At 40.3% G+C, this 22,592-nt stretch overlaps 2 protein-coding genes across 3 annotated transcripts in view; one reads left to right on the top strand and one right to left on the bottom strand.

Moving 5' to 3' along the window:
- LOC18790666 overlaps positions 1-3,586 on the bottom strand; it is a 7,946-nt gene extending 4,360 nt beyond the window's left edge. For both annotated transcript variants that reach the window (XM_020566936.1, XM_020566933.1), the window contains exons 1-5: positions 3,324-3,586; positions 2,246-2,355; positions 1,224-1,373; positions 875-1,113; positions 277-387 (exon numbers count right to left, since the gene is read on the bottom strand). In XM_020566936.1, the coding sequence (XP_020422525.1) occupies positions 277-387; positions 875-1,113; positions 1,224-1,373; positions 2,246-2,355; positions 3,324-3,462 (749 nt within the window). In that variant the 5' untranslated portion in view covers positions 3,463-3,586. The remainder of the gene's footprint in view (positions 1-276; positions 388-874; positions 1,114-1,223; positions 1,374-2,245; positions 2,356-3,323) is intronic.
- LOC109946638 lies at positions 18,599-19,156 on the top strand. Its single transcript, XM_020555065.1, has one exon. It carries the CDS (start codon positions 18,599-18,601, stop codon positions 19,154-19,156), a length of 558 nt encoding a protein of 185 aa, XP_020410654.1.

Consider the following 22,592-nt stretch of genomic DNA (forward strand, 5'->3'; position numbering starts at 1 on the left):
CATGGAAGCGTTATGGAATTGGCTAGAACCCAATGGTCTCAACCTTGATCGAGTAAGCAAACGAGTAACTTTATTGACTCAGAACTTTTACAATACAATTCAACAATGCAATTGAAAGGTGAGAAGGCTGCCACGTGGACCACTCTTCTCTTGCCAATTGGGCCAATGGCATGAATCCAGCTAAACCAGCACCTATCAGTAAGACAGTACATTTCATGATTCAAATCCTATGGTAATTATTCAACATCTCATAAAACAAGAATCCGAAAAACTAACCTGCATACTGATATTTTATAGATGTGAAGATACTTGCTAGAAATATTATGAACAGCCTTAACGCCGTGCTCCTTGATGAACATGTACACAACTGGATAACCAAGAAGCCACCTGAAGCAGTTAAACAGCTATTTTTAGTGCATCAGACTGAAATGCTAATCCAAACATTCTGGATAGAAGAGAAATGAAAAATGGTAATAGAATTTCATACTATGTAGGCAAAGGTAGATACTCTTGATTTAAATTTTTTAACTATTACGCATCGGTAATTATAAAACAATGTGATGCAGCCATGGAAAAACAGCTTGGCAATTGTAGAAGTTATCTTAAATATTGGAAACTAAGTATTATTTGAATGGGGTTTACATGCCACTTCTGACAGAATTCCTTCCTTAAAAGGTTATGAAATTGTGTCACAATTACTTCTGGATTAAGTCAGCTTCAACTCTGAGTCAGTTTCTAACATGTCAGTATGCACATTTTCAAGTAATGCTGAATTTTTTCACAAACATATTCAGCATCATAGAAATCTGAAGCAGCACAATATTGCACCCCAGGTGTAGTAAAGTTGCATTCATATGTGAGCTTAGGTCGTTACCCATTTAATGTTGGCAGAGTGACCTGAGTGTTTTGCATGCAGCTACTAAGATCAATAAAGTTAGATGACTGAGAAGGGATAAGTTCATTTCTGGGCGGTTTAGCATCAACCATGTTATCTATACTGTGAGATGATGATTCATCATCTTTCCTTTCACCAAGAGGAAATGACAAAGAGAACAACTTCTGAATTGTTATAAGCTGCATCACCAGTGGGCTTTTTTCTGCTTCTGTTATCATCTGTAGCAGAAATGAAAGAAGTGCATTAACCAAAGCGTATAAAATAAGCAAGTCAAAAGTTTAAAGGTAAAGATTTCAGGGGAAAAAAAGAGCATACAGCAGGAAGCAACCTTCGGAGGATCCTGTTCAAGGTCCACAAAGAGCAGCTGCCGTTCTGAGTTCAAGCTTGACCTAACATGATCAGCAAGCGCTCTAGTGTGAACTAAATATATCATTTCTTCTATAACCATTACTCTCAGATGCTCAAAAATGGGCAAATCCTGTACAAAAGTTTTAAAGGTTATTTGAGTTTCAGAAAATCAATAACTCCTAATAAAGAAAAAGAAAAGAGGACAGAATAATATCAAGACATGATAGTGAGCACCATTTCTTAAGACCAGGTAATGCAGAATATCAGCTAAAGCTCGGACTGCATCCTAGCGGAAATATAAGGGGGGAAAAGAGAGCCAAAAGGGATAAGAAATTATACACATGGATATGAAAACCAACCAAAGACACACTAACACAGAGTAGTGTATGTGTTTACAGAAGTATGAATAAGCTAAATGGGTGTAATATTATTGAAAATGAATTGCAATCGTTCATAACCAAAGGACAAACTGTTTCACTTACAACTTTATGCAGAGAGAGCGAGAGAAAGAGTCATAATTGTCAATATAGATATTTGATTTTAGCTAAATTATTGATAGAAAGGTTCATCTGCTAAAAGCTTCTTGATTGTTTGTGTATTTTGAGGGATTTATTTGCTGTTTAACTTCAATATTCTTCAAGGTTGGATTATGGACTCTATCACTCATACTATCTTGTTCTGTTTTATTTTTGGTTTCACAAACTTTTGCCTCTTATCCCTTCAATTAAAATAAGTGAGGCACGTAAACAAAAGTTTCATAAGGATGCCCTAAAATCAAATAAATATTGAAGTATACTTGAGAGAAACAAATGAGTGAACGAGAAAAACTTTAGAAGTCATAGAAGTAAAAATATATAAAAACTTATGTTGAGTTGGAAATGCCTTTCCTATTGCCAAAAAAATATTAACAGAGTAAGAGTTAGCAAACTTGGATATAGTTTCAGTGTGTACTATGACAGCAGCAGCAGCAGTACTAATTAGTGAAGTATTAAAAACTGAAACCTTTTGACAAAGTTTTAAAAGAGTGCAAAATCTCTCTTGCAGTTCAGGCATCTTTCCACCATAGTCTATCATTATCACTGGCCTCATTCCTGTACACAAAGCTAGAATATCTGCAAGTCCACAAAATCACAAGTCAGTATACATAATGATAAGAAATAACTTAGGTTAAAAGATTTATAAATACTTTCCTAGTAAGCTAAAGGAATTTGCAGTAACAAATAAACATAAAGATTCAAGAACTTCTTCAACTTTAAAAGTGAAATCAACAAAGGTATCATGACAGAGAAGAAAAAGATGTGGCCTTCATAATATATGAAAATAGCACAGAAGCACAGGAATGAACTGAATAGTTCTACTTTTATTCCCATGTTTATTCTATGGAACAAGGAAAATAAAATTAAGCTTATATCTAGTCTTTATTGCTTGTTTCCATTTCGTTATCACCAAAAAAAATAAATAATTCTTTTCTTTTTTATGAAATAACAAATATCATTACTGTCAATCATGAGTTCTCCATTCTGAAACAGATGAAATTGAAAGAAACATAAAAATATTTCAAAAAGGAAAAAATCTTCATGAAACAAACGCGCCCCAGAGCTATCCGACCCTGGACCGTTAGAAAACTACGTTTCAATACCCTACTGAGCTCTATACAAGTATAACCATTTGGCCTAAATATAAGCTACGCTTCTAAATTCCAACAGAAATGTTGAGTTATAAAATTGAAAACCAAAAGACCCACAAGGAAAATTATCTCTAACTGAAAAGAGACGAACAAACATTTTAATCTGAAGTTTATACAGTTTCAATGAAGCATAATTAAGTCTACAATTTGAAAGAGATAAATTATTAAAACCAGAAGCTAAATTAAGTTGTGAGAATTGAAACAGACAAAAGTATTAAAACCCAGAAGCTAAATTGAGGTAGTGAGAGTTGAAAGACACCAAAACTGATAAAAACCCAAAACCAAAATAGTGTTCATTTGGGAAAGCAGACCAAAAAATGCTAAAACTCATAACAGAAATTGAGTCAGAAAAATAGCAGAGACTCTGGACCCAAAGAGAGAGAAAAGAAAGACCTGTCTCAAGTCGACGTCTTGCATATTTGAGTCGCCATTTGATTTGAGACAGAGAAGAATCCAACACTCTCAGTGCTTCATCTAACTCGGCGACTTCAGTTAAGAATTGCTTCTCTTTTTCTTCTCGAGGATCCGCCATTGATAGAAAACACACCGCTTCCTGAAAATGCTAGTGTTTGTTATGTGAAATGCTGTTTTACCAGCAGACTAGTAGAGAAAAGAAGAGCGGCCTTTTGGCATATGACCCAAAAAGAAAAGGTGGTGCGGTGATGGTGAGCACGATCTAAAATATCGATGGTATCATAAATATTGGTCGTCTAAAAATGTGGAAGTTTTGATAAAAATATAGAGATATTATCGATATTGATAAAAGTTTTTATCCAATAGTGTCAACATGTATGGTTATTTTCTTATTACTAAGCAGTAAAACATGCAACCCATAAAAAAAATCAAACCATTGCCAATATCAGAGGAACTCTTAATAAGTTCGAAGCCAACTTTATTGAAATAAACCAAAAAAATCCATTTAGCTAACAAAAAAATCGAAATCAAATTCCTTCTCATGTAAGGTACATACATAAGCAACATCTTCTAAAACCAGCTCAAACAATCTTGACATCTCATATGGCTTCGATTGCTACTATTTGCATGTTCCCTACAAGCATCGACACCTCATCATTTCTTAGTGTTCTTCTCCTTACGAGTTCTTGTAAAGAGTGAGTGACATGGATTGAAGATCCAGTATAAAACAACCATGTGTTAGATGGTATATCTACTATGTTTGACTCAAAACAAACTAGACAACTATGTATGTTACCTTTACTTTTGTTGTCCTCTTTTAACTTTTTCCAAGCAGGACACTCCTTCTTAACATGTCGAGGCTCCTTATTGAAATAACACTTTTAACTTAAAATTCATTTCCTTGAGCATTTAAGTTGTTAGATATTTTGTCTTTTCCATTCTTGTTGGGTGTAGAGTTCTTGACACCATTTTTGCAGGCTTTCCGCCGTTAGCCACATTTCTTTGTCATTCCTCCTTTTGAATACGTTGTGGTAGTAACTCATCCACAATCCAATGATCCTTTTAAGTATTATAAGCCTCCTGCAACTAACTGTAGGACTCAAGCAGTGAGCTTAACACAACATATGTCAAGAATTGATTATAAATGGTGACCTTCAACCTTTTCAACTTTCAGCATATCAACCTTATCTGATTTCCTATACTTGTTTGTGTGAATGTTGTCATTAACCTTCGCACTTTAGCCTTATCTACTTCCTATACTTGTTCGTAATTGCTCCCATAAGGATAGAAACATTCTCAACAGCTTCGACATGTATGCTCTCATAAACACTATAGGAGATGGTCTTGTTGATGACCAACAAAGCCATATTGTTGGAATGCTCCTGAGCTAGCATTTCTTTCTTCTCTTCTTTTCTACTCTTGTCAATGATAGGTGCGGGTTTTGGTCCCCAAGAGCCAAATCTGCTTCCATATAGCCTACGACTAAGCGTATGTCCCTTATGATTTAAAGTAGTATTGTTCAAAAGTGTGAAGCCAACAACATTAAATAAGCAACAAGATCAATCAAGGTTCATCCCCCAACAATCATATAAATCACCGATGGGCTGAAGTACATGATCAAATGCCACACAACTAGTGTGTAATTATCATGCAATTGAATATGTTAATTTTATCAACTATAGTAACAAACAATTTAAAACGTTGCATGATAACCACACACTATAATGCGACACACCAAGCCACAACACAACCAATACAACCACCTATAAGCTAAGAGTCTTGATCATGTACCAATAAACATTCCATGAACCATTAAACATCAAGAACAAATTAACATTTATGGACAGAAAACTTGCTCTCAATGGTTATCGAGCCACCAAATTAGGGATTTCAAGTTTAACACGTGCGTTTCAGTTCATACAAACAAGCACACTTGAAATAAGAAAGCCTTAATTCAACATGCTATAACTCTATCTAATTGCATACATCAAAGGGAACAAACATGCATACATACAATGTGTTCCAAGTCATAGCATATCATTAAAACATTAGAGACGACGCATTCTAATTGAGATGTTTCTGACTTAGGAATTTGGCCAAGTGCAAAGAGAAGTACACTTTATTAAGGGTGGGTACAAACTGTGTTAGGTCGTTTTGATCGCAACGCGTAACCCATTCCAACATAGCTGTAATATCTTACATCGACCAACAGAGAGGGGGTGATGTGCCTTATATGTACATGCCCACCTTCATGTAGCACGAGGCCTTTTGGGAGCTCATTGGCTTCGGAGTCATGGAAACTCCGAAGTTAAGCGAGTTGGGGCTAGAGCAATTCCAGGATGGGTGACCCACTGGGAAGTTGCTCATGAGTTCCAAGAAACAAAACTGTGAGGGCAGAGAGGAGGGCCCCAAGTGAAAAATATCGTGTTATGGTGGAGCCGATCCCTGGATGTGACAATTTGGTATCAGAGCCACTCTGCAGTGTGGTGCGGTGTGCCGACGAGGACGTCGGGCCCTTAAGGGGGGTGGATTGTAACATCCCATATCAACCAACGGAGAGGGGGTGATGTGTCTTATATGTACATGCCCATCTTAATCTAGCACGAGAGAGGAGGGCCCCAAGTAAAAAATATCGTGCTATGGTGGAGCCGATCCTTGGATGTGACAATTTGGTATCAGAGCCACTCTGCCGTGTGGTGCGAGTGTGCCGACGAGGACGTCGGGCCCCTAAGGGGGGTGGATTGTAACATCCCATATCAACCAACGGAGAGGGGGTGATGTGTCTTATATGTACATGCCCATCTCAATCTAGCACGAGGCCTTTTGGGAGCTCATTGGCTTCGGAGTCATGGGAACTTCAAAGTTAAGCGAGTTTGGGCTAGAGCAATTCCAGAATGGGTGACCTACTGGGAAGTTGCTCGTGAATTCCTAGAAACAAAATCGTGAGGGCAGAGATGGGGGCCCAAAGCAAAAAATATTGTTCTACAGTAGAGCCGATCCCTGGATGTGACAATTTGGTATTATAGCCACTCTGCCTTGTGGTGCAAGTGTGCCGATGAGGACGTCGGGCCCCTAAGGGGGGTGGATTGTAACATCCCACATCGACCAACGGAGAGGGGGTAATGTGCCTTATATGTACATGCCCACCTCCATCTAGCACGAGATCTTTTGGGAGCTCACTGGCTTCGGAGTCATAGGAACTCTAAAGTTAAGCAAGTTGGGATAGAGCAATCCCAAGATGGGTGACCCATTGGGAAGTTGCTTGTGAGTTCCTAGAAACAAAACTGTGAGGGCAGAGAGGAGGGCCCCAAGTGGAAAATATCGTGCTACGGTGGAGCCGACCCCTGGATGTGACAATTTGGTATCAGAGCCACTCTGCTGTATGGTGCGAGTGTGCCGACAAGGACGTCGGGCCTCTAAAGGGGGTGGATTGTAATATCTCATATCAACCAACGGAGAGGGGGTGATGTGCCTTATATGTACATACCCATCTCCATCTAGCACGAGATCTTTTGGAAGCTCACTGGCTTCGGAGTCATAGGAACTTCAAAGTTAAGCGAGTTTGAGCTAGAGCAATTCCAGAATGGGTGACCTACTGGGAAGTTGCTCGTGAATTCCTAGAAACAAAATCATGAGGGCAGAGATGGGGGCCCAAAGCGGAAAATATTGTTCTACAGTAGAGCCGATCCCTGGATGTGACAATTTGGTATTAGAGCCACTTTGCCTTGTGGTGCAAGTGTGCCGACGAGGACGTCGGGCCCCTAAGAGGGGTGGATTGTAACATCTCACATTGACCAATGGAGAGGGGGTGATGTGCCTTATATGTACATACCCACCTCCATCTAGCACGAGATCTTTTGGAAGCTCACTGGCTTCGGAGTCATAGGAACTCTAAAGTTAAGCGAGTTGGGATAGAGCAATCCCAAGATGGGTGACCCATTAGGAAGTTGCTCGTGAGTTCCCAGAAACAAAACTGTGAGGACATGAGGGGGCCCAAAGCGGACAATTTCGTGCTATGGCGGAGCCGATCTGGGGATGTGACAATAACGATTTATGATTTCTTAAATCCAAGACCTGATTATTATAAGGCCAACCCAAATCAACCAAATCCTCGTGTGTTTGGATTGGGTGGTTTAGTCAAGTTGACTCGAAATTGTGCCTACTCCTAAGTTTTTGTCCCAACCCATAATCCAATCATACATAACGATTTATAATTTCTTGGACCCAAGACTCCCTCATTGTTACTCTAACTCAATCCCCAACTATCTTGTGATTGAATTGAGCAGTTTGGTCCAGTTGACTAAACATTGTACCCACCCCTACACTTTATCAAGATAACTAGTATCTAATTTGGAGATCAAAGTTGAATAGGAAACAAATTGCTGACTTAGCCGATCTGATTTAGTAAGACATGGTTGAACGGCAAGTGTGATGTGACCTTGATTAGATAAAGCCATATGATCAATACCGTATTGAATGATACTTGATAGAAAAAATTGTAGCTATGGTCCCTGGAAGATAAAATGCAATATGTGGACTCTTCGAAGCCTTACAAATATAAAGCTCCAAAAGGGGTCGGTTAACTCTCTCACTCTCTCTAAAAGTTTGTGAAGATAGTGAAAAAATTGTGACCCTTTCACGCCTTTTTCTTCTGGAGGTTCAGATCTATGACACTCTCTTTCTATTTCTCTATGTTTTTTTTTCAACTTCGTACTGGTAATGAGATTTTTTTGTACCTAAAAGTTTATATCTTTGCTTTGCTAGAGGTCTGAAAAAGAAAAGAAATATAAAAGAAACATGAGAATAAATCTGTATTTTAAAAAGCAAATCCTCCAACAAACCCCAAATCCAATAGACCTTAAAATTCAATTTAAAAAGACAAATCTGGATTAAAATCACATGAGATGCTGATGTGGCTGTTTTTGTTCAATCCAGCATATGAAAAGACAAATATGCCCTTATTTTTAACGGAAAAGTTAACTCAGATGACAGAAAGAACGATTTCTGAAAGTGGAGGCATAATTAAAGTACCACCGTAACAATTTAGTAATATAATGGACGAAAAGTAAAGTTTGGTCTTAGTCCAAGGACCATTGCTACAATTTTGTCTACTTGATATAAAGGGAATATACTGAAATTGAACCAACTTTACTACAAAGGCTTCTTTTTTTCGTGTGTTTTTTTTTTTTTTTCTTTTTATATCTTATGATCCTTTTTAATGGGTGAAAGGTTGGTGATCCATGTGAATTAGTTTGGTTGTATTGTACATAATATCCTGATGGGCAAGTTGGAAGCTTTTATAGAAATTACAATTTCTTTTAGTCATAACAACAAAATGCTTTCATCTTATAATGCTTCCTCCAAAATTTTGCATCGATCTCTACCTCATGCAAAGTGTATTCAACTTCTTTCAACTCCCTAATGTCAATGTATGTCTTCAAGTGACTAGATTAACCCTTCTAATTTCTACTTCTTCATAGACGTTAGAAGTTTTTCTTGGGTTTGTACTTAATTTTTGGTAGTTGAGCTTTATTCTTATGTTTTGTGTTCAAATGAATGACCATTGTGTGAGGAAGACATTGAAATTGAAGGTTGTTCTATTTTCATTTTTACACAGGGTAAGCGCTGAACGTCATAATAAAAACGTAAGACGATGTTTCCTGTGTAATTCAGTTGAAGTAGTTACGACACGCTTTGCGCGCCTTAAAAGAATAATTATGGCGTGTTCCATGCACCTTCTTAAATTACTAATTATGGCATAGAATGTATGCCGTAAAAGAGTAATTAATTCTTATTTAAGATGTTTTGAGCACGCATGTTTAACTTTAAATTTATTTTAAAAAATTATTAATTCCCTGCCTACTCCTGTTTCATATTTACAATATACTTAAATCATCTATTACTTCCCTGGATACAAAATTTCACAAAACGAAAAGTAGTATTGCAACCAAACTTGAAAGAAAGAACCATTTCATTGAAAACTATACCAATCATAATCAATTCCAAATACAAACTCTATAAAGTATTAAAGAAACACATAATTGTGTTGCCAAATTTACAATTAACTTGTACCCAGCCTCCAACTTATTCACTCGTAATAGTGCTCCCAAACCTACAACGTAACCTATGCAAAAAACCTCATGATAGCACTGGCAGTAGACATCATCTAACAAGAATAAAACTCACACTTGATCTGCCACCTGCATTTTGTTTGAAAACTCATTTTAGCAACTTAACCATTGTAATTTGCCAAAGGAAAAACCTCATAATAGAAGGGCAAAACTAAGCCTGAATGTTATGATTGAAATGTGCATCATTAAGGAAAAAATTTGTTAAAGGAAAGAATAAAATCAAAACAAAACAAGAATATTAGAAGACAAAATGTTAACTTTGTTTTACCTACCACCCAACATATTAATTAATTTAAAAAAGGGAACAAGAAGATAAAAAAGGGAACAAAAGTGAATTAAAAAAAATTGAGATGAGCTTGCATATAAGAAAATCCTTGTACACTTTTCAGGAATGAGCATTTATGTTTATTCAGCAAAGTCTTTATTCAATCAAAACAGGGCACGTATCTTCAATTGCTCAACATAATTTTGTTTTTACAAATTAACATAATGGTTACCCCAATCAAGAGCTAGTCGAAGGAGATGAACTTGATTGGCCATGCAGTTGTACTGAGAATTACATCTTCAATAAGAAAAAATTCACATATTGGCCAAAATAAGGGTTGGCCTCCTACAAGTTCCTCAAGGACCCAAACTTTCCAACAATCTAGTCCAAGTGGCACAAAGTGCACATTATCTTGAGGGTTTGTGGATGAAATTTTAACAAGTGCAACAACTTCTCCACTTCCTGTCCAATGTAGTAGTTTGCACTTTTTCCCTTGAAAATTGACAGAATTACCATAATGGTGAGTAGAAAAGGCCTCAAGGTTAACTGATTTGGATAGAAGGTTGGTAGATTTAGCTTTATGGTTGGTCGAAGAGGCTTCAAGAGCATCATTCTCTTTCATGTGTTGGTTCCACAACACCATCATCTTGGAAATAAGCATCTCTATACATTCTATACATATCAGGAGTTTCTACATCTTCATATTGAACAGATGAATTTGACATTTCTCCATGCCAAACCCAATTAGTTTGGTAGCGCATGTTTAGACAATCTTTGCAAGGGCATATTATTTTTTCTGGATTCTCCTCCTTAGCATGAATTGAATTGACAAAACTCTGTGCCCATTTTGATACACTAGTGAATTTCTACAAATGAAAACTAGTAATTTTATTTGGACGATCACAAAGACATCTTAACATCTAAGTAAAATAGAGTTTAGAATATAATCTTGGGAAGTATGCCCGTTCTTTATCCATTGCTAGTGAACAACTTGTTAATTTAACCTGCTTAAACCTACTCAAGGACCAAAAAAACCAGTCATTGCTATTGACAATGACTTTGGCTTTTATCAGTCATTACTACTTAAGTATATTTCACTCAAGCAAAAAGCAAGAGAAGAAACATAAAAGAAAGAAATGCTAAGACAAGCAACTAATGCTAACTTTTGGTCTGCATAAATAGAGAGAGAGAGAGAGAGAGAGAGAGAGAGAGAGAGAGAGAGTTCATGGAATTGAATGACACCATTTGGAATTCAAGTGACACTCTTCAAGAATATATCAGACAACATGCCTACAATTGAATGATACCATTGGGAATTCAAGTATTACTACAGCTACATGCCTACAACTACTACGAGAAGATACAAACATGAATGCAATTATGCAATGTAGGGTAAGCTGCAAGAAGGGAATGAAATAGCAGTAAAAAGTCTAGTAGCTCAGGGCAAGGAATAGAAGAGTTCAAGAATGAGATGCTATTGATCTCCGAACTCCAACATAAAAATCTCGTTAGGATCATGGGCTGCTCTGTATAGGATGATGAGAAGTTACTAATTTACGAGTTCATGCCAAACGGAAGCTTGGATACTCTTCTATTCAGTTAGTTTCATTGCTCTTTGTTACCTAGTGATCGTCAATTTTTTCATTGTGAAGTGCACGGGATTGGAATGTATTAATGACATTACTGTTACATTGTGAGAGAGGCAAGCAACTAATGCTAACTTTGGTCAAGTAATAGTCTTCTAGCAAACAGGGAACTGGAGCACTTGATTAACTGCGAGAAAGAATCCAGAAAGTGTGAGAGAGGGAGAATCTAAGAATTGGAGCTCGTTATATCTTATCAACTACCTTCTCTGGTTTAGTTTTAGTCTGCACGTTGTGGCTATAAATTATAATGGAGATAGAAAGGGTGAAGAAAAGAAAATTCAAATCCTCCCAAAACCAGAGTTCCCACAGTACCTACGAGTGCCATAATACTTCAGAGCTCTAATCATACTAATCATATACACATAACTAATCCTACGTTGAAGTCCAATTCTATACTTTATAAAACTCAACAAACCCTAACCTAGGCTGATTTCGATTGAATTCAATCAAAATCAAATTAGAAATACATATAAAATCTAGATTCAATACAATCAAATAAGACATGCAAATGGAAACCAAATTCAATCAAATATAATCAAACATTCACATAGAATTCAATCAAAATCAAATTAGAAATACATATAAGCAATAGTCTTCTCGCGAATAAGGAACTGGAGCTCTTGATTAATGACACAGAGATGGAGAGAGAAGTGAAGAGAACGTTCACGTCTGAATGAAAAATAAAACGAGGGAAATAAAAAAAAAATCTTATGTTTTTAGCGGATTGCAAATATATCGGGGGTTTTCGGCAACAAAAAAAAAAGAATTATAAATTACGACATACTCAATCCCACGCCATAATATATATAAAACAATTTCATTCACTGTGTATATACAATTACGCCATTAAAAGACACAAAAATTACCTTTTTTAAGGTGTGTTTTCATGAACCTTTTGGGTAGGTGGATGATAGCACTTATAATCCTTCTAAGTATAAGAGTAACCAATAAAGACACATCGCAGAGCACAAGGATCAAGCTTACTCCATTGATGAGAGTAGACATGAACATAGGCAACATACCCAAAAACTTTAGGGGGCAACTTGGAGACGAAGACAGGGGAAACATAGTTACCAAACACATCATGCAGAGTCTTGAAATCAAGAACCCGGCTAGGAGTACGATTAATCAAATAGGCAGCAAACAGAACAGCTGGCCCCAAAGATGATGGGGGACAGATATATCCAATATGAGTGAGAGGGAAACTTTAAACAATTGTCGGTTCTTTCTTTCAAATACATCATTTTGTTGAGGAGTAAAATAGGTTGTCGTTTGGTGAATAATACATTGAGCACGGAAGAAAGACGCCAAAGTATTATTCACATATTTGTCTCTGTTGTCAGTCTGGAATACTTTGACCCGAGCATGAAACTGAGTAAACACCATAGTACAAAACACTGGAAGGATGGAAGCAAAATCATGTTTTTTTTTTTCAGCAAGAAAACCCAAGTGAGTCAGGTATAATCATCAATAAATGTGACGAACCAACGAAATCCATTAGAAGTAACGTGAGCCAGACCCCACACATCAGAATGCACTAAATCAAAAGGCTTTGCAGCTATACTGTCACTCAAAGGAAACACCGTGCATTGGCATTTGGCCAAAATACATGTCTCACACTTAAAACTAAACTCATCACAAGAGCGGAATAAAGATGAAAACAAACGCTTAAGGTAGCCAAATGATGGGCGTCCCAAGCGATGATGCCATCTTTGATACTGCAACTTTGAACAGTATTAACGAAACGATCAGGAACTGGGGTAGAAGGCAATGTCAAATAATATAACCCCCCTATTCGTTTACCATGCCCAATCGTCTCGTGAGTCTTGAGATCCTGAAAAGTACAATGTGTAGGATAGAAAGTAGCAGAAGCATTAAGTGTATCAAGTAATCGACCAACAGATAACAAGTTACAATGGATATTAGGAACTAATAACGCACGAGACAAGGGCATAGTAGGAGTGAGAGAGATTGTGCCCTCACCAGTAATTGGAGAGGGTAAGCCATTAGCACTAGTTATGTATGGGTCACGGGTGTTACTAGACAACTCATTAAAAAATTTAGCATCATAAGTCATATGATCAGAAGTACTAGTGTCAATTATCCAAGTATTGAAGCCAGTACATGGAATAGAGTTAGAAACAAACAATTTTGCAGAAAAAGCAGCAACAGCATCGACAATGGAGTTATCACCCATAATTGCAGCAGAAACTCAACAAATCACGGCAGAGTATACAATGGAACACAACAGAGGCACAAATACGGCAGATGCACAAAGACAGTAGAGGCACAAACACGACAAAGTACACAGCTGAACATAGCAAAGGCACAAATACGACAGATGCACGAAGACAGGAATGACACGAACACAGTAGAGGCTTGAACACTACAACACAACACACAAACCCAAGAGGACACACACGGCACATGTAGAAAAAAAATATGGGGTTAGAATACAGGTGGGCATAACACACAGGTCACCAGAAAAGTTGGCTCTGATGTCAAGTCAAACAATATAGGTAGAATATTTTCATGTTGTATTTCATTCTCCAAACGGAGGTATTTATAATACAAGGATGTAACCCTAATAGGGTCAAACTAGGAAAAAAGATAAAATCCTAATTACACAATATATGTACAAAAGGAAAGAAACATAGTCCTAATAAACTAGGAAATAAATCTCCTAATTAAGTTAAGATCTCGCTAAAATAAGCAGCGGAAAATAATTCTCTATTAAAGCTTTCCTAGAGCTTGGTTTGCAACTCAACTCCTACATAAGTTAGGTTCAAAAGTAAACACAGTACCTTTTAGTTTCTCAAGGCTGATCAAAAGCAAGAAAAGTGTTTTTCAAAATGTCATACAAGATGGTGTTCCAAATAACACTCTTTTTTGTAGATTCAGGTTGTGACTTAAACTCTTAAGTTGGAGAGGTATATCTTTTAACAAGCCATACCGTTGTTTCGTTAGAGAGAATTCAGGAACGTTGATGCATTATAGTTTCTTTTCCTTTTCTTTCTTTTTTGGTTCTTTATAAGTACAGTGTAGATGAATTTAGGTTTGGAAGGAGTATTCTAGGAGTAGTATTAACTTGGACATCAATCTGGAGCAAGTAGCTATTCGCTCTTTTCTCAAAGGCCACAAGATTTTATTACCACTGTATTCGTTTGAATGTGGATTGGCCGGTCCTTAGCATCCTAAACTGGATCATGGTTCCATTTGAGATTTTTTTTCAAGGGATTGGTTTTTTTGTGCTTATTTATGTTCTTGGCATTTCAAGTCTTTAGAAACTCTTATATCTCTTAGCACTCATGATTTCTTCAATCCTTTTTTTTTGTTTATTGGCCACCGCTTTAGCCCCGAAGCTCTAAGGTGGTTGTTCATCCAGGGATTGCTTGGATTGTTTTAGCAAGTTGCATTGCTGAAAGTAGCATTGCTTTCATTGTATGAGTCAGAACCAATTCCTTATTTGTAGCAGTTTCTCAAATATTGTATACAATTTTCTTTGGATTTTTCTGCTAGATTGAACACGTGTGAATTTTATTTATTTATTTCAGAACAGTAATTTGACTAAAAGGGAAAAATGCTTGACTTGAGAGAGAGAGAGAGAGAGAGAGAGAGAGAGAGAGAGAGAGAGAGAGAGAGCATTCTACTCGTTTTCCATGTAAAACCACTATTCTTATCTAATTTTACTAGCAGTTAAACCTTTTCTCTAGACTAGAAATGAATTAAAGAAGTCGTTGAATATTTCTTAGCACACAAGCAAACCATTTGATCACTTAAATCTCTTATCCACTGTTGTCATTCTGTCTGACACACTCTGAAACTTTCCTTTGCCCACCGAAGGATATTTGGAGAATTTCCTGACATCTTAGGCAGTTGCTTGACAAGCTACTCTTAATTTTTTTTTCCGGGTTTGCAATGAACTCCGGTGAAAGCCTTCCTTGCAGAACATTGTTATCTAAGTACAAGGCTTTCCATGGTGCTCCAATTCTTGCTCCATATTCATCTGGAATACGACCATAGAACTGGTTGTATGACAAGTTGATCATTGTCAAGTGTGGAAAAGTGACCAAATTGAGAGGGAAATGTTTGCGCAACTGATTTCTTAAGGCATCAAGCACAGAAAGCTGTATTTCTGGTCCAAGAAATCTAACAACTTCTAACATGGTGGTGGTTAATTAGAATATTAAGTCGAACCATTTTAGGTAAGGTAAAAAGATCTCTGTTAATGAGACCTGAAAGCCTGTTGTCACTTATGTGGGAACCGAATTAAATCAGAACCCTAGGTCAAATAATTCATTCCATTTGGGGATTATTTGACCTAATTGAGAATTATTCAACCTAGTTGGGAGTTACTCAATTTAATTGGGGATTACCTAATTAAATGGAATGTTACCTAATTAGGTTGAGAATTGATTTGATTCCTACCACAATTCCCAATTAAATGAGGAATTACCTAATTAAATTAGGAATTGATTTGATACCTACCACAATTAGGGATTTGATTTACCCTAATAAATCAAATTCCTAATTAATCAAATCAATTCCAAATCGAGGAGGAATAATTCCTTTCCATTTACGGAATTATTTCTTTGAAACCCTAGCCTCCGAGACCACTATAAAAAGATGGCCACACACAAGGGTTGAGGTAAGTCTAAAATTCCTTTTGAAACTCTGCAGAAAATTCCTCTCAAACCCTAGCCACCTCCTCTCTCTCTCTCTCTCTCTCTCTCTCTCTCTCTCTCTCTCTCTCTCTTTTACATAAGGCTCCGGCCAGCCGGTTTTCACCTTAAACACATCTCCATACCTTAGTTAGCTAGTGTTTTTCTTACAAACTCTTGAACTAATTTAGGCATCGAAGGGCCTTTGGCCAACACCTCCCGAGTGTGGTCCTCTTATTTGTTCTATTTTGCAGGGAGAAAGAGGCGGCGAAGAAGGAAGGGGAATATTTGCAATCGAATATTCTCGTGGGAAAAATCATTCCCACAAATTGGTGATTTCATTGAGAGCACGAGTTATACTCAACGTGTGCTCAAGGAATCCGTTCCTCCTATTTTCCAATCCACCGAAGCCTTCCAAACAACCATGGTTGGAAGCAAGAGGACGATAGGCAAAACCGCCGCGATGGGCAAATCCGCGACTGCCCAAAGCCATTCCACCCATGATCCCGCGATCAACATGGTGGCACCACCACCTCTCACCACTGTGCCACCTACTGAACTCGCAGCTGAGACCACCGCACCGGCCACCGCCGCTGAACATGGTGGAACCTCCCATCAAGGCGGGCTCATTACCACTGCCGACTTAGGCCCGATCTTGGAGCAACTTCAAGCGTTCCCTCCATTGCTTCCACGCTCGACGCACGCTCCTACGTACACCTCCAATGAAATCCTAGCCCGTGTGTAATTGGGCTCCATACACTTCTCTCCTCCTGATCCATGAAGTAAGCAGATCTTAATCTGAGAGTTGACCAGCTAGCTCAGAGACTGGACGACCAAAGCAATCTAATGAGGCAGCTCCTCAACCAAATAAGCTTGGCTCAAAACCTTAGCCTTGGACAACCGAGCGAAGAGAGAAGGATGGACGAACGCGCCGATAGGCAGCTCGATGGGTACCAAGCAAGTCGAGCAGGAGTAAGCAGACAAGGGGAGGGATAACGTGATCAGCCTATCGACATGTTGCAAGCCTTTGCGAGCCACACTCAGAGTAGATTGAGTTTAAGGAACAACGTGCGTGAAAGGCTGGGCCCACGACTTGACGTCTGCGCCCGCTTAGGCTCGCAAGAAAATGTACAACAAAGGCTAGGCTCCTAGAGAGGTCAACCAGACAACCATCGCAACGAGGACTGTGAAGAAAGACGCTCAGCTGTCTACTTGCAGAAGAGCATTTACAAAAGGCTAGGCCTCTAGGGAGGTCGACTGGATAACCCTCACAATAAGGACCATGAGGAAAGATGCTCCACTACTCACTTTTGAAGAATCGATTCTCGTCAACAAGCTACAGAAGATCATTCGCAAGCGCAGTCCACTAACACGCCACCTAGGCAGCGCATGCGAGAAGGTCGACCCTTGCAAATCAACAAGGAAGTCAATCAGTGTCGCCTAAATCGCAAAGGGCGCCAACATGATCGACAAGCAATGTGTGCGAAAGACGTTGAGAAGCTTATGAATGACCGACTTCGAGACTTGAAGACCGGCCTGAACTTCGAAGACGCACTACGTAAACAGATGGACCATGCAAACTCTACGCCTTTCACTGCCGAAATCGAGCAGGCTGCTCCTTCGAAGGGATTCTCAATGCCCTCGTTCGCATACTTCAAAGGAGATTCTGATCCCGAGAGCCACCTAAAACACTTCAAAAGTGTTATGATACTTCATTAGGCTGACAACGCACTGATGTGTAAAGTGTTTGCAATGACCTTGCGAGGAGCAGCCCAAGACTGTTTCCACACTCTACTATCCTGGTCGATCAGCAGCTTCAAGGAGCTGGCTTACGTCTTCACCAAAGAATACACCTCTTACCGGACAATCAAGAAGAACCCTGACCACCTGTACAACCTGCGCAAGACGTTCGACGAATCCTTTCGAGATTACATCAAGAGATTCAAAGCAGAAAAGGCCAACATTGTAGGATGTGACGACCAAATTGCGTCCTCTACTTTCAAGAAATGCCTTCCAGCCAAGCAAGACTTGTACCGCGAGCTGACTATCACTCCCAGCCAGACTCTGGCAGAGGTCTACACGACCGCGGAACGCTATGCGCTTTGGGATAACGATTGAATCGCCGTAAAAAAGTCTACAAAACTGGAATATCAGCTGACTAAACTGGTAGGCCAAAAAAACGATGGATTTAGCAACAGGAACAAGGACAAATGCAGGTCGCCCCCACAAGGGGATGCTATGACAGGAAAAAACTACACCAAGTTCACCATCCCCATACATCAAAGCTTAGCCCAAGTGAAGAACAAACCTTGGGTAAGAAGGTCACCACCCTTGAAAGGAGATCCGGACAAGAGGGATACTAGCAAGTACTGTGCCTTCCGTGGGACGAACGAGCACACTGCGAACAACTGCTTTGCTTGAAGAACTCGTGAGAGAAGGTCACTGCACGGAGTTCATTGTGAAGCAGGCCATCTAGCGGATTGAAGATCGTGACACCGCCAAGGAGTTGCCCTAGAAGGTCATAAGGATTAACATAATCCTAGCCGACTTCATGGAGTCCGGGCTGACCAGCAAAGAAAAGAAGAGGAAGATCAAACAGGCCACTGTGATCTCCCAAATCTCGACCGACCTTCCACCAGCAGAAGACGATCCTGTGATCAGCTTCCAAAAGAAAGATCTACTTGGCCTCGACATGCCACATAACGATGCCCTTGTCATCAGCATTCAAATCGCCCAGGCCATGGTCGACCGAATCCACGCAGGCGAAGGCAGCGTAACCAATATCCTGCAACTGGCGGTCATCCAGCAGATGGGCTTGGAAACAAAGATCAACAAATCAGCCAGATCGCTGACCGGCTTTAATGGTGCAACAACGGTTACCGTGGGCACGATAGACCTCGACGTCTACTCCCCACTTGTAATTAGCTCGCAAACATTTATGGTCATTAATGAGGTCTCACCATACAATGACATTCTTGGCAGATCATGGATAGGCAAGATGAATGCCATCACCTCCATTGCACATCAGAAAATTCGATACCCAATCCCAGGGGGTGGTGTCGGCCAAATTAACAGCGATCAAGTAATGGCGAGGAAATGCTCCACCTAAGTGCTGAAGAAAAGCAAACAAGCGCACTTCCTCCTTATGAGCCAGACAGATCTGAAAGAGGTTGAGCAACTGAATCTTGCTCCCTTATAGCAATCAAAGCGTCAGGACCAAGCCGAGGATATCTGTATAGAGGTCTCTCCTGAATAAGGATGGAAACTCGAAGAGAACGTCGAGCTAATACCCTTGGATCCTGATCAGCCAGACAGAAAAGTACGGATTGGCTCACGCCTAAGCTCAGACGAGTAGGTGAAGTTGACCACCTTCCTCCAGAACAACAAAAACATGTTTGCGTGGTCACCATTAAACATGCCTGGCATCGACCCGAACATCATCTGCCATCGACTCCACGTCAACCATGCCAGCAAGCTAGTGGTACAGAAAAGACGCAACTTCGCTCCCGAGCGGGTCGCTATCATCAATGCCGAGATTGACAAACTCCTAGCTGCTAGCTTCATCGAAGAGGTCTCCTACTCAGAGTGGCTGACCAAAGTTGTGCTGGTGGCGAAACAAGAACAGGGCAAATGAAAAGTCTGCGTCGATTACACTGACCTCAACAAAGCATGCCCTAAAGACAACTTCCCATTGCCGAGAATCAACCAACTCGAGAATTCCACTTCAGGCAATCAGCTCCTCAGCTTCATGGACGCCTACTCCATCTAAAACCAAATCCTGATGCACGAGGATGACAAGGCGAAAACTTCTTTTATCATCGAGAGAGGGACCTACTGCTACAAGGTCATGCCCTTTGGGCTAAAGAACACAAAGCAACCTACTAAAGGCTCGTGAATAAAATCTTCAATGAGCAGATCGGTAAAACTATGGAGGTGTACGTGGATGACATGCTGGTCAAAGCCCCAAAAAGTGCAAATCACATCAAAAATCTCGCCAGGCATTCAGCCTGCTTCGCTAGTATCGCACGAAATTGAATCCGACTAAATGCACATTTGGTGTATCCTCTGGCTGATTCTTGGGATACCTAGTCACACAACGAGATATCGAGGCACACCCACGTCAAATCAAAGCCATTCTCGAGATGAAGTCACCTTTTACTGTGAAGGAAATACAATGTGTAACGGACAGAGCAGCGGCCCTCAACCGATTCCTCTCGAGATCTACCAACAAGTGTAGACCATTCTTCAAAGCTTTGAAGAAAGGACAAAGAGACAAATGGGATGAGGAGTGCAAAGTAGCTTTCCAGAATCTGAAGACTTATCTCACTTCACCTCCCTTACTCTCAAAGCCAGTCCCTGGCGAGGACTTGTTCGTGTACCTGGCAGTGTCCAACTCAGCTGTTAGCTCAACTCTCATTCGAGAAGACCTTGGGGCCCAACATCCGTATTCTACACGTCAAAAGCTCCCTTTGATGCAGAGACTTGCTATCCGAAATTGGAGAAATTCATTTTGGCCCTTGTAGTTTTCGCGAAAAAGTTGCGACCCTACTACTAAACTCATCGAATCATCGTCATGACCGACTTTCCTTTGAGATCATTCCTCCACAACCCTAACGCTTCTTAGCGACTCATGAAGTGGGCTATAGAGCTAAGCCAATATGACCTATTCTATCGGCCAAAAGCTGCAATAAAAGCCTAGGCTTTAGCAGACTTTGTAGCAGAATTCACCCCATCGACCGAAGAAGAGAAATTAGTCAACAAAAAGAAGGAAAGTTTAAAAGTAGACGGGACCTCCGCTGAACCTAGCCAACCCAGAGGCATGTGGCAATTGCGCTTAGACGGAAGGCTGACCCTAGGCTCGCCGGCTTGTGCTTGGCAAAGGAACTCGCAATCAAGAAGCTAGCCATTTACTTAGATTCCAAGTTGATCACAAATTAAGCCTCAGGTGAGTACATGACGAAGAACCCAAGGATGAGCTTGTACATTGACAAAGTCCAAGAGCTATTGAAGGCGTTTCCTACCTTCACCATCCAATAAGTACCCCGGGCAGAGAATGCGCATGTAGACGCACTGGCCAGCCTAGGGTCAGCGTTGGATACCCAGTTCGAACGCTCCATCCCGGTCGAACACCTTGACCGACCAAGCATTGAAGAAATAGAGCCGATTGATACCATGCAGATTGACGAGGACCCCAGCTGACAAGACCCCATCATCGACTATTTGATGAATGGAAACCTGCAAACGGACAAGTCCGAAGCCAAAAAGGTGCAGCAGAAGCCCGCGAGATACTACATGCACGGCGACAAGCTCATCTGCTGATCATACTCTGGCCCTCATCTCACCTACATAAAGTACTCTCAAACACTTGAGGTCCTCTGCAAAATTTACGACGGCAAGTGTGGCAGCCACTCTAGGGGCAAGTTGGCAGTGTTGATCATCCCTCCTCAAATCACTGTCCCCTCCAGAAGCCTTGAGGTGGCATTGTTGATCAGAACTCCGAGCAGATGAGGCTCAACCTAGAGATGAGGCTGAACCTAGACTTACTTGAGGTAGAGCACGAGAAGACCATTATCCGAGTCGCCTCCTCTCAGTAGCAGTTGAAGTCTTACTACGAAAAAAGACAAGGGTCTCGTGCTGAGAAAGGCTTTCATCACTGCACCAAGACATGGGTCAAAAAAGATTAATCCTAACTGGGAAGGCCCTTATGTGATCAGCCAGTCCAGGGGCATAAGAAGCTACAGAGTAGACACCATGGATGGAAAGGAAATACCACGATAGTGGAACACTCACCATTTTCGAAAGTATTATCCGTAATGCTTTCTCCTGACCGCTAGAAGTTCCAAAGTCTTTGTACCCAGCTATTTCCATTTTCGAATAAATGACTGTAATCTTATGAATATTAATATAAGTTCAGTTTCTCATTCCAGATTGTCTTATCTGCCCACAACACACAACAGTTGCCTATAAGCAGCGTCCTTCGAGAGACGCAGGGCAACGACCAGAAGCATCCTTCGGGAGACTGAGCCAGCTAAGAAGCATCCTCAAGGAGACACAGGGTGCGCAAGGAATTTCCTAAGGGAGGTATTCAGGTTCCTATTCGTTTCATAAGGGAGGTAGGATAATCACTCATTTGCCCATAAGGAGCGTCCTAAGGGAGACGTAGGACAACGACCAGAAGTGTCCGTTTGGAGACACAACCCGCCAAAAAGCGTCCTAAGAGAGAAGCATGGTGCGCTAGGAATTTCCCAAAAGAAGGTCTTCATGCTTTCTAAGGGAGGTATCTAGGTTCCTATCCGTTTCTTAAGGGAGGCAGGATAGTCACACAGTTGCCCATAAGGAGCGTCCTAAGAGAGACGCTGGGTGCGCTAGGAATTTCCCAAAAGAAGGTCTCCATGCTTTTTTAGGGAGGTATCCAGGTCCCTATCCGTTTCCTAAGGGAGGCAGGATAGTCATGCAATTGCCCATAAGCAGCGTCCTTTGGGAGACGCAGGGCAACGACCAAGGCATCCTACGGAACGTGCAGAACACGCCCAGAGTCCCTTAAG

This window comes from Prunus persica, chromosome G1 (genome assembly GCF_000346465.2).
Source record: "Prunus persica cultivar Lovell chromosome G1, Prunus_persica_NCBIv2, whole genome shotgun sequence".
NCBI lineage: Eukaryota > Viridiplantae > Streptophyta > Magnoliopsida > Rosales > Rosaceae > Prunus > Prunus persica.